At 35.1% G+C, this 13,090-nt stretch overlaps 2 protein-coding genes across 2 annotated transcripts; one reads left to right on the top strand and one right to left on the bottom strand.

The window, feature by feature from the left end:
* Positions 1 to 1,025: 1,025 nt before the first annotated feature.
* LOC105774278 (pentatricopeptide repeat-containing protein At4g21065) lies at positions 1,026 to 2,811 on the bottom strand. Its single transcript, XM_012596723.2, has one exon. The coding sequence runs from the start codon at positions 2,717 to 2,719 to the stop codon at positions 1,043 to 1,045; it is 1,677 nt and encodes a 558-aa protein (XP_012452177.1). The 5' UTR covers positions 2,720 to 2,811; the 3' UTR covers positions 1,026 to 1,042.
* A 4,468-nt stretch (positions 2,812 to 7,279) lies between these two features.
* LOC105774286 (uncharacterized) lies at positions 7,280 to 12,448 on the top strand. Its single transcript, XM_012596736.2, has 4 exons — positions 7,280 to 8,650; positions 9,659 to 10,230; positions 10,326 to 10,545; positions 10,932 to 12,448. The coding sequence occupies exons 1-4, from the start codon at positions 7,385 to 7,387 to the stop codon at positions 12,279 to 12,281; spliced, it is 3,408 nt and encodes a 1,135-aa protein (XP_012452190.1). The 5' UTR covers positions 7,280 to 7,384; the 3' UTR covers positions 12,282 to 12,448.
* The last annotated feature ends 642 nt before the right edge of the window (positions 12,449 to 13,090 follow it).

Here is a 13,090-nt window from a genome sequence, read left to right on the forward strand (position 1 = left end):
AATACGTGGTGGAGGAGATGACAATAGTAACAAACCAACATCCTGATCCCAAGCAAGATTAGTGAGATAACCCACACACTTATTATCTTATATGAAAATATGTTTAACGTCAACAACCTAACCTTCACCAATCATAACGTTGGCTTGTTGTAATCCCGCACCAAGATACTAGATGAATGAGACTCATCAAATAGATCATTGAGAAACTTAATTACATTAGTGAATTCAGTTCAACAATCAGTTGTAAATGCTAAGACTGAAATTGAAATAGAAATTAACAATTTATTTATTCATAACATTGATCGAAGAAACCAAAAAAAAAAAAAAACTCTGTAATAAGTTCGAGTCTCGAGATAAGAAAAAAAATTACGAATTTGAGATTTAAATTTTATAAATAAGGGGTACATGTCATTTTATTAAATTTCAACGTTACGCACCAATTTTAATTTTATGTGGCTTTATACATAATATTTTGATTTGATTTAATTTTCATAAATAATTGATATCGTTATCCATCAAACACTATTTTATTTTTATATATTATATACACAAATACTTGTACTTATCCAAAATAAAAACAGTGCGGAGCCAAGAGGTTGGTAGGGGTCCTGCCTCGCCTCCCCTAAATTGGGAAATTTCCTATCTGCCCTTTTATATTTTATTAAATTTTAAATTAGTAATAATAAGATTGTACTTTGGCCCCATAAAAATGATAAAAGTTTGATTTAATTCTTTAAAAATTATAAAGATATATGCTATTAAAATAGTAAAATTGTATTTTTACTATTTTAAAAATATAATACTTCCAACAAAATTTGCTGATTTTGCCCTTGTATAAAAATACGATTTATACATTTAAACTAAAACCAAAGTTTAATGCGTATAGCTGCACAAAATCAATGATCATACTTTTGTCCGAGCCCTCGCAAAAACGTGAACAATAAACAAACATGGAAAATACCAATATATATATATATATATAATCCAATACCCAATGTAAGCATGCAAAGAAATGGAAGAGAGGATCAGAAAGGAATGTTTATTACCAGTAATCCTTGCAAGAACAAGATCCCTTGCTAAAATGATGGAATCGGTTCCGGTCTCGGACAACAATTTCCCGGTCGAACTTATTGGAAACATGTTTCATGAAACAATGGCAATCATAACAAATCCGAAGATTCTTTATAACCCTAATGGTCCTCCTATCCTTGAACCTAAGAAGAGCGAAAGCAACAGCCAGTTTTTCGCTGTGAAAACTAAGGCTTTGCTCTTTCTCCTCGTCTTCAACATCGTGTAATGCATTGCAAGTAAAGAAAGTGTAGCCATCGAGTCTAAGGTCATCGATTATCGAAACCAAGAATCGTTTGATTTCATTGGATTTAGGATGGAAATCGTCTCCAGAAACAAACTCATGAAGCATATCCCCTTCGTTAAGGAAACTATACCCGGGTTTCTTCCCGACTTTCTTTTCCCTCATCGAGTTTCTCACGTTTGCTTTCTCGTCCCATTTACCAACTTGACCGTACACGTTCGACAAAAGCACATAATCACCGTCGTGATTAGGGTCGAGCTCATGAATCTTCACCTTTGCTTTCTCGGACAACTTGAGGTCATTGTGTTTCACACAAGCTCCAAGCAAAGTCCTCCATATGACTGCATTTGGCTTAATAGGCATTGTATCAACAAACTCAAAAGCTTTATTAAGCAACCCTGCACGGCCAAGTAAATCAACAATACAACCATAATGTTCCACCGTAGGTTCCATCCCGTAATCTGATTTTATACTCTCAAAAACTCTCCACCCATCGTCGACGAGTCCACCGTGACTACAAGCCACTAAAACACCGTTAAAGGTAATATGATCGGGCTTCAAACCAGCGTTTTTCATCTCATGGAACACTTTCAAGGCTTCTTCACTACGGCCATGAACAGCCAGTCCATTGATTAGTACCGTCCAAGTCAATACATTTTTCACCGGTATGGCATTGAAAATTTTTATGGAATCGTCGACAGAGCCGCATCGAGAATACATATCAATCAACGCAGTCCCTAATGACACAGTGCGCTTCAACCCAGTTCTTGAAATGTAAGCATCAACCCATTTACCTAATTCTAAAGCCCCTAAGCTTGAAACTGCAGATATTACACTAAGCATGGTAACTTCATCCGGCTTAAGATTTCCCACCAATTGCATATATTGAAACAAACCCAAAGCTTCGTATCCAAAATTATTATTTGCAAAACAAGATATCATACTGGACCAAGAAACCAAGTCTCTTTCCGGCATTTCATCGAACACGTCGAATGCACCAGCCACTGACCCAAGCGAACCGTATAAACTAATCAACCCATTTTGTACATAAATATCTGAACCCAAACCCAGTTTGATTATAAGCGCGTGAGCATCGTGACCTATGTGGAGACGGGCGCACGCTTTGAGTACGAAAGGGAAAGTGAAGTTGTCCGGAGATACGCCATCACGGCGCATGGCGGAGAAGAGCGAAACGGAGTGAGAAGGAGAGGAGTGAGCATGGGCTCTGATGAGGGTGTTATAAGCGAAGGTATCAGGGAAAGGAACGCGAGCGAAAACAGAGTGGGCATGAGGTAAGGATGCGGGGGCGGCGGCGGCGAAAGATAGTAGGAGGCGACGAAGGGAAACGGGGTCGTTTTGGAGGCCAGTTTTGATGAGGCGAACGTGGAGCTTGTATACATTATTCATAGATGGATTGATGTATAAGCATCATTGGGTCTCTGTTTTTAGTTCCATTTTCCCCATTTTTGGCTAGTTCGTCTTCATTGTTGAAGGGTTGAAGGTTATGCCTGCTGCGTAAGATGGTAAACTTTTTTCCCGGTAATTTTAAGGGTAAACTACATTGAAGATCACTAAACTATTAGTAAGTTCACATTTTGGTCACTTAACTTCAAAAAGTTACAAAATGGTCATTTGAACTATTCGAAAGTTTTCATTTAAGTCACTAAACTATTCAAAAGTTTTTATTTACGTCACTAGGCTATTAAGGTTTTTTTTTTAAAAAAAGGTCGGTTAACGAGCTCCAAGTGACAATTCGATGATTAGTACAGTAGATCAATACACATTGATGACTAGAAGAACATACATTAGATCAAAGTTGATCTGGAAATCAGTCTTAGAGATCAAAGAAAAAAGCTATTTGGATTTTGGTTCGCAGATCTGTGACCTTCAAAGTTGTTTCATGAAAAAAAAAACTAAACCGTAAAAGAAAAGGGGAGTAAGAGCTTTTGATTAGTGCAGGCGATGCGAATATTGAATACCATGCAACAACAATTTTAACTGCCCAGTGACTTAAGTGAAAACTTTCAAATAATTTAGTGACCATTTTATAACATTTTGAAGTTGAGTGGCTAAAACGTAAACCTACTTATAGTTTAGTGACCTTGGGTTAGTCTACCCCTTTTTTTATTGTTAGTTCTATTTTTTGAATTGGGTTAATGCTAAGTTTGAATTTTGTAATTATTCTCACATTAGGGTTTGATTTTTTTTTGCCAAGTTAGTCACTAAATTTTGAATTTTTTCTCATATTGGGACTTGAATTAGGCAATTGTTTTCACAATAGGGTTTGATTTTTTTGTCAAAATTGGTCCCTAAATTTAACAATTGTCCCTAAATTTAAAAATCAATGACTAACTTAGACCATAAAAAGTTGAGGGCTCAATATGAGAACAACTGTCAAGTTTGGGGATTAAAACCTAGATGTGAAAATAATTATCAAATTTAAGGACTAATTTGTACCAAAATAAAGTTCAAGCCCCGATATAAAAAAAATAGTCAAGTTTAAGCTCTATATAGTACATTGACCCTTATGAATTTAAAACTACATATTCAAATGCTAACATCAATAAAATTTGTATGTTAAATTCACTCACATGAAATATTTTGAATTAAAATTTACTCTTAATAATGAACTTAAATTTAAGAAATAGAAAATTATATTATATTTTAAATCTAAAAAATAGAAATATTTAAATTCAAGAGTATTACAAGTTTTTGAAATGTCTTTTTTTTTTAGAATTGAGCCTTGTAATTTGTAAAATAGGCAAATGGACCAAAAGCCCAAGAGATACTAAAGTCGGTCCACGCCTCGGATTGGATACATCGGTTCTATAAAAAATAATAAAATAAATTTAATATAACATTACCATTATTAGGTTAAGTGATAAAAAAATTGATGCTTTTCAATCTAGGTTTTAAGTTCAAGTATTGTGGATGAAAAAGAATCATCAAAAGAGCTTTGCCTTCACTTCAAAGATCCGAGCAAACTCAACTCTAAATTTGGCATTGTTTTTTTAAAAGAATGATCTAACATATAAAAGCCAATTTCTCATGACTTAGATATTGGTTAAAGTACATGAGAGGTCCTTGTATCACAATGATTGGATCAAATTAGTCTATCTATTTTAAAATAGATCAATTTAGTCTTTAAACTATTAACAATAATCAAATAAGTTTAAATTGTAATATAGTTAACATTTATTGTAAAAATATATATTGGGAATTGTTTTTTCATTTGCATTTCAATTTCAAACCAAATTTTTATTTACGAACCATAAAAACTTAGAAAATACCCATTGTTAACCAATAAATGTTAAATCTGTTCCTGATTGACATTGTTTAATTATTTTCAACAGTATAGGGATTAAATTACTTCATTTAATAGTATAAGGATGAATTTGATCAGGTTCTTATAATACAGGGACCTCTAAGATACATTCACGCTTGGATATTAGTGTATCAACAATATTTAAGTTGGGCTCTGCTTACAAATCCAATGGGCATTCAAATGTTTTACTACTCGGCTTGGCATGAGCCCACGGATTAGTTAACATTACGCGTGTTGTTGCGGTAAAAGTATTATAGAAGTCTCCATACTAATAGCCAGATTATATTTACCCATTTACTTAAAAATGTGTTAATTAATCTCTATAGGTTAGAAAAAAGTAAATCCGTAATTTTTGTTAGAAATTTCATTAATTTCTACTGTAAAAAAATTAGTGTAGTTATCGAACTAATTAGATAGTTACGCGTGAAGTGTTACATGCACTTCATGTTGATGTACATAGATGAATTTTTAACAGTAAAAATAGATTGTACTTTTAATAGAATGACTAGTTTACTATTTGATCTAACATATAGTGACCGATTTGCACATTTTGAAATAAAGAAAACAAAATGCAATCTAACTCTTAATACAATAGTCTCCATTATACTTTTACCATGTTCTTGCCTTAAAAGAGATTCATATCTTAATAAAACTTTTTAGTTATATAAATACTAACAAAAATTAATTTACATCAATCAAATTCAATTCATCTCAAATAAGTATTTATTACAAAATAATATTTTTATTTAATTTTATTACATATGATTTTTAAATATTTTATTTTTTAAAATGATAAAATTAGATATTCAACCATAAAAAATCCAATGCAAATGAAGGGTGAGTTTGGATGGGCGATTGGGTGCGGTGCTGTGCGTTTAGCTTACTTTTTGTCTCACGCTACAGTATCTAATCTCACCGCCACCGTTGTTTTTACACTAACCGCAGGTAAACGCACCGCCCATCCAAACTCACCAGAACTCTCTAAAAGAGTATATATTATTTTAGCTCATTTATTTTAGTTTTTCATAAATTGGTTTCACATTTTACAAAAATTGTGAAGTTATTCCAATTTAATCATACTATTAAACATTATGGTTAAATCATCAACATAAAAATTAACGATTGGGTCATCTATATGCAAATAATAGCTAAAGAAAAACTTATTGATAATATTTTTAAAGAATTATTAATAATTTATATGCAATAAATTAATAAAAAAAACAATATTTCAATTTCATATGTTTACTAATAATTAGAGTCATAAAATTTGATAATCAAATTCTAACCAATTAATATAAAGAGAATAATTACTCAAACTTTGTAAAATAAAATGAAGTAGTTTTTTTAGTAAATTGGTCCCTATCGAGGATCGACTCGTATAAATAACGAAATAGAAAAGATAGAGAAGATCGAACACAAATTTTATGTGGAAAACTCCTCCGAATAAGATAAAAACTATAAGCAAATGAGGCTTTGACTTTTTACTAAATGAGTAAACAAACGAAAATGCAATATGAAGAAAATAAAACTAAATGTACTGAACGTACATTACCCAAAACCCCAAATATAAAACCCTAAATCTCATGGAGCAAACCCAAAAACAAAACCCTAACTCTCATAGAGTTCTCTCAAAAAGAGTACAAAATTCTCTCCATTGTTACCACGAAAACTTTCACTGAAACTCATTTGTGACTACATTTTGTCTCCCTCAAAAGAAAAGTCATGTAGTACTATAGCTTTAATTGCCTTTTATTTGGCCTATCAAAACAATGATACAAGACACCTTTAAATAGACTAAGATTAGAGGTCTAATCATACTAAAATATCCCTAGAGTAATCAGAGTTTAACTAGGAGAAGAAACCCGATTTATGTGGGGAACACGTCACACATCGAAATGTCCCCATTCGCACCGTCACAGCATCATCTGTCGTCACAACGTTAAGAAGCTTCTCGTCATGACGTCGCCATCTATTCGACCGAAAATACGAGACACACTCCACAATCCCTCAATTATACTCCGATTCTTGGTTTTGCCATTGAAGTGGTCCTTAAACTATCAATTTTGTCTCAGTTATAAAAAGACAATATTAACCAATAAGAATATGACACATGATGGATTCTTATTTATGTCATACACTTTTAGGTTAACATACTATTTGGTACCTAAATTTGGTTCAAAGGTTCAAATTGTATTCAAACCAAACAATATCGTGTGGCTTAATGAATATTTAATAAATGTACTCTAGTAAAAAAACACAAGTACTTAATTGAGACAAAAAAAAACTCAAGTATCAAATTGAATATTGAAGCCAAACTTAGGTACCAATTGGGAAAAAAAAACTTCAAGTATCAAATTGAAAAAAAATCAGGTATCAAAGTGATTATTGAAAGCCAAACTTAAGTATTAAATAATATATTAAGCCTACACTTTTTGGTAAAATGTGAGAAAAATGATAGTTTAAGGACCATGCTTGAAAAAGAAAAGCTTTTAAAGATCGATATTGTTTAGGGATCAATCTACTAATAAACCCCCAAAAAATCCAAATAGATTCGAATCCGATCTGATCTAGGATTTAGAGTAAATAAATTCGAAATCTTTCTACCCGACCCGACTTGACTATCTTCGTTCCTTCCCTTCCCTTTTCTTCTTCCCCTTATTTCTTACAGTCCGCCCTTAACCCACTCTTTAATACAAGTCCCTACTCAGATTTATCCCCCTTTCTTCCCCTACGAATTTCCGGCGAAAATGATGCCGCAGGAGCTTCAACCCCGCTCCTTCCGCCCTTACATCTCATCGTCGATTAGCGCCCCTTCTTTCACTTCCTTCACCAACGCTTCTTCCGTTCATTCCTCCGACGATCCTGACCCTAACCCTACAAACTCCAAATTCAAATCCAGTTTCCCTTCCCTTTCCTCTTCTTCTTCTTCTTCTTCCCGATCCCTCAAGAACTCTCGATTTTCCCCTTCTTCATTCGCTCATAACGCTCGTTTAGCGATCGCTCTCGTCCCATGTGCCGCTTTCCTTCTCGACCTCGGTGGAACCCCTGTCGTTGCCACCTTAACGTTAGGTCTTATGATCGCTTACATCGTCGATTCGCTTAATTTCAAATCCGGAGCTTTCTTTGGTGTTTGGTTCTCTTTAATCGCTGCCCAGATCGCTTTCTTCTTTAGCGCTTCGCTTTACTACTCGTTGAGTTCGATTCCTCTTTCGATCCTCGCGGCTTTTCTTTGTGCGGAAACGAATTTCCTTATTGGCGCCTGGGCTTCGCTTCAGTTTAAGTGGATTCAGATTGAAAACCCCACTATTGTTTTGGCTTTGGAACGGCTTCTCTTTGCTTGTGTACCTTTCGCTGCTTCTTCGATCTTTACTTGGGCGACTGTTTCTGCTGTTGGTATGAATAATGCTTCTTACTATCTAATGGCTTTCAATTGTGTTTTCTATTGGGTTTTCGCGATTCCTAGAGTTTCTTCTTTTAAAACCAAGCAAGAAGTGAAGTACCATGGTGGGGAAGTTCCTGATGATAATTTGATTCTTGGTCCACTTGAGAGTTGTCTCCATACTTTGAATTTATTGTTTTTTCCTCTGGTTTTCCATATCGCTTCACATTACTCGGTGATGTTTTCGTCTGCTGCTTCCATCAGTGATTTGCTGCTTCTTTTCTTTATTCCTTTCTTATTCCAATTGTATGCTTCAACAAGAGGAGCATTGTGGTGGGTCACGAAAAATCCCCTTCAGTTGCGTAGCATACAGTTGGTCAATGGTGCAATTGCATTGATTGTTGTTGTGATTTGCCTTGAGATTAGAGTTGTGTTTCGTTCGTTTGGGAGGTACATTCAGGTGCCGCCACCACTAAATTATCTTCTTGTTACCACTACCATGCTTGGAGGGGCTGCTGGAGCTGGTTTTTATGCGCTGGGAATGGTATCTGATGCGTTTAGCTCTTTGGCCTTCACTTCTTTGGCTGTTGTTGTCAGTGCTGCTGGAGCAATTGTGGTTGGATTTCCAATACTGGTATGTCTATTTCTTTGTCACCTTAAATGAGTTAATTTGATGACTGTTCTATGCACAATCATGATATTTTGAGTATTCATTATTGACTTGTTTTGCCCGCTGGTCATGTTTAACTTTTTATGTTATCTCCTAAATTGTACTTAGACTAGCATGGCAAGCTGAGAAATAACATTATGAAATTAATGTGGTATGCTGTGTGTGTGCACTTGCATGTGGAAAGTAGAATTTCGAAACTCTATTGTAGAACTTTATCTTGCATGAGAAGATAATGTAGTTCAAAGTTAGTGAGTACTCATTCTAGTGGGTTCCAAGGCTTGAGTGAATCGCACTGAATTTTGGTAGCTTGGATTTGGCTCTAAAGTAGTTTACTCCTTGGATCTTGGTTATTGTTTCATTAATTTTGAGGAAAAATAGCTGATATTGAAGATCAAGTTGGCTGCTTTTTTGGGTATAGTTGCCAAGAGCATGTGCATATGTTAACGAGTTGTATATGATTTAAGGATGCTTGACAAATGCCTAGGATGAGCTATCTTGTCACCTGATTGTTTTATCCTCATTAGTCAAATTAGTCATTTGAAAGGTGTGGGATGCCAGAATTGGCTATGCTTTGGGATCTTTTTTTTGAGTTCGTTTTTGAATTTCATGTATTAATAGAACTATTTTGCTTTTCAAAATATATTCTGCCATATAGTGTTGCATGCTGTATTTATTACAAACATTCAGATCTCTTGCTAGTGATACCAGAATTGGCTATGCTTTGGGATCTTTTTTTTGAGTTCGTTTTTGAATTTCATGTATTAATAGAACTATTTTGCTTTTCAAAATATAATCTGCCATATAGTGTTGCATGCTGTATTTATTACAAACATTCAGATCTCTTGCTAGTGATTGCTCTTCTTAGCTTGTATTGTTATATAATGAATTTTATCAAGAGATAGAACGGAAAAAGAAAGGAACTCTTATTTTTTAGTGTTCAGAAATTTTAGTGGTTTCTACTTTATTTTGCAGTTTATTCCATTGCCTTCAGTTGCTGGCTTTTACTTGGCTCGTTTCTTTACAAAGAAGAGCCTTACATCGTATTTTGCCTTCGTTGTGCTTGGGAGCTTGATGGTTATGTGGTTTGTGATGCATAATTTCTGGGATTTAAACGTATGGTTGGCAGGCATGTCCCTGAAATCCTTTTGTAAACTTATTGTTGCGGATGTTGTTCTAGCCATTGCTATTCCTGGTTTAGCACTTCTTCCGTCAAAACTTCATTTTTTGACTGAAGTTGGTTTGATCTGCCATGCATTGCTACTATGCCACATTGAGAATCGGTTCTTCAGTTACTCAAGCATATACTATTACGGATTGGATGATGATGTGATGTATCCAAGCTACATGGTCATCCTGACGACAATAATTGGCTTTGCACTTGTGCGGCGACTATCTGTGGATCATCGAATTGGACCCAAGGCAGTTTGGATTTTGACTTGTCTTTATTCCTCAAAGCTCTCTATGTTGTTTCTTACATCAAAATCTGTTGTGTGGGTGTCAGCTATCCTTTTATTGGCTATTTCACCACCATTGCTTCTTTACAGGTAGGCTCCTGATATATTTCTCTCATTCTCTCTTTAATTCTTAATTCAGATGAAAGCAATGATTTATTTTCCCCCTATCTTTGTGAACTTTGAAGGGATAAGTCGAGAACAGCATCAAAGATGAAAGCCTGGCAAGGATATGCACATGCTACTGTGGTTGCATTATCAGTCTGGTTTTGCCGTGAAACAATTTTTGAAGCATTACAATGGTGGAACGGTAGACCACCATCTGATGGTTTACTTCTAGGATTTTGTATCCTTTTGACTGGATTGGCTTGTGTACCCATTGTTGCTCTGCATTTCTCTCATGTCATGGTATGGACACATTTTGTTGCTTTTCCACATTTTTAAAAGTTATTTGCCATTAAATTTCCTTATATATTTTCCATCAAAAAAACATTTCTTGTTTTCTTTTGATTAGGAAAGGAGTTTATTTGACGTTCAAACATGCTACAAATACCTTCTCTCCTCTTGCTCTGAAAGAACGAGCTTCTAATTAAGAATTGAGCTAGAAAAGAAATTAAATTGTCTGATATATATGCCTTCATCTTGTTGAGTTGAATATCATAGTTGATTTAAGGCTTGATGATTCTTGAACATGAATAAGAATTCATGGTTGTTTTTAAATAATGTGTGACAGCATTTTGTTTCTTCGCGTAAAATATTAGTACATTGATTATATTCCATTCTTGTTTATGCAGTCTGCAAAGAGATGCATTGTGTTGGTGGTGGCAACAGGTCTCCTGTTTATCCTAATGCAACCACCAATTCCATTATCATGGACCTACCGATCCGAGATAATCAGAGCTGCACGCCAATCTGCTGATGATATTTCCATATATGGCTTTATGGCATCGAAACCAACTTGGCCCTCTTGGTTACTTATATTGGCAATTCTTCTCACTTTAGCTGCTGCAACATCTGTCATACCCATTAAGTACATTGTAGAGTTGAGAGCTTTCTATGCCATTGCCATGGGTATTGCTCTCGGTGTTTACATATCTGCTGAGTTTTTCCTGCAGGCTGCTGTCCTTCATGCCCTCATTGTAGTAACCATGGTTTGTGCATCTTTTTTTGTGGTCTTCACCCATTTTCCATCGGCATCCAGTACAAAGCTCCTACCATGGGTGTTTGCTCTCCTTGTGGCTCTATTTCCCGTGACTTACCTATTAGAAGGTCAAGTGAGAATTAAAAGCTTCCTTGCGGAAAACGAATTTGGTGACACCGGAGAGGAAGACAGGAAGCTTACAACTCTACTGGCTGTTGAGGGGGCCAGGACATCTCTTCTCGGTCTGTATGCAGCAATCTTTATGCTTATAGCTTTGGAAATAAAATATGAACTTGCCTCACTTATACGGGAAAAGTCTTTCGACAAGGGTGCAATTAGACACAATCAATCTGGTCAAAGTAATTCTGTTGGTTTCCCTCCCCGAATGAGGTTCATGCAACAACGCCGCGCCTCTTCCGTCTCATCCTTCACAATTAAACGTATGGCTGCTGAAGGGGCATGGATGCCCGCGGTCGGTAATGTCGCTACCGTAATGTGCTTTGCTATATGCCTGATTCTAAATGTTAATCTCACCGGCGGCTCAAATCAGGCAATATTCTTCTTAGCTCCTATATTACTACTTCTCAACCAGGACTCAGATTTCGTCGCTGGATTTGGGGACAAACAGAGGTATTTCCCCGTTGCAGTCACCATATCAATCTATTTAGTCTTGACCTCAGTATACAGCATATGGGAAGACGTCTGGCACGGAAATGCCGGGTGGGGCATCGACATTGGGGGTCCTGGTTGGTTTTTTGCAGTAAAAAACCTAGCCCTCCTCATCCTAACATTCCCAAGCCACATCTTATTCAACCGATTCGTATGGACTTACTCAAAGACGACAGATTCAACACCACTCCTAACACTACCACTCAACCTGCCGCCGATCGTAATATCGGATTTGGTTAAGATTAGGGTGTTGGGATTGTTAGGAATAATTTATTCGGTGGCGCAGTACATAATATCTAGACAGCAATACATCTCAGGAATGAAATATATTTAGACAAAAATAGATGTCTCTGTTTTTCTTTGTTTTGTTTGTACAATATGTTTTTTGGCAATTTTCAGGTGAGAGGTGTCTTAGAAATTTGAGGGTGTGTTTGTAAGTTCAAATTCACTCTCTTTGGGATTTTTATTCTATGCTCTTGAAATGCCAGAATCCTTTTGACATTTTCAATGTTTTACGGCTAATAATTTATATGGAGAGAATCATTAACTCGTTAGTTCAGAGTATCCGGTGTCGTGTCGGTGGGTGTATCGTTTTTCTGTTTGTTTATGTGTTGATTTTTTGATAATTTATGTCTTTTGGGTATGAGATTTTATGATGTTCGGTAATTATATTGAATAATTTGTGATTAAATTTGGATTCGAATTGAATTAGATAATTAAATAGGGGTATGTTTTTTCAGACTCAAATTTGGGAGTTTGTTTAAGTGGATTGGTAATGGTGTGTAACTTTTTAATAATATTATGCATAAATATGTTTCTGTTACATGTGTGTAACTCTTTTATATATGAATATAAATTTTAATATTATTAATTATTTTTAATAGTTGTATTTCATTTTTACATATAATTATTAAGATATATATGTAAAAGCATCATGGAGGTCCTTAATTAAGAGTGAAATTTTATTTTGCTTCTTTTATTTGAAAAATGGTTAAATTAGTCTTTGTATATTAAATCAAAGAGTAAACTAATCATTTCCATTGAAAATTTTATTTATTTTTACGGTTAAAAATTAGTATTGCTGATAGAATAATCAAACAGTTACATGTAGCGTGCCACATGTGCCTCATTCTGACATATAAG

The sequence above is a fragment of the Gossypium raimondii genome, chromosome 1 (assembly GCF_025698545.1).
Source record: "Gossypium raimondii isolate GPD5lz chromosome 1, ASM2569854v1, whole genome shotgun sequence".
Lineage (NCBI taxonomy): Eukaryota > Viridiplantae > Streptophyta > Magnoliopsida > Malvales > Malvaceae > Gossypium > Gossypium raimondii.

Excerpts from the sequence above, each read along its gene's own strand:
- LOC105774278 (XM_012596723.2), bottom strand. The coding sequence starts at position 2,719 with ATGAATAATGTATACAAGCTCCACGTTCGCCTCATCAAAACTGGCCTC.
- LOC105774286 (XM_012596736.2), top strand. The coding sequence starts at position 7,385 with ATGATGCCGCAGGAGCTTCAACCCCGCTCCTTCCGCCCTTACATCTCA. Across the intron at positions 8,651-9,658 it reads TGGTTGGATTTCCAATACTG|TTTATTCCATTGCCTTCAGT; the intron begins GTATGTCTATTT and ends TTTATTTTGCAG. Across the intron at positions 10,546-10,931 it reads TGCATTTCTCTCATGTCATG|TCTGCAAAGAGATGCATTGT; the intron begins GTATGGACACAT and ends TTGTTTATGCAG.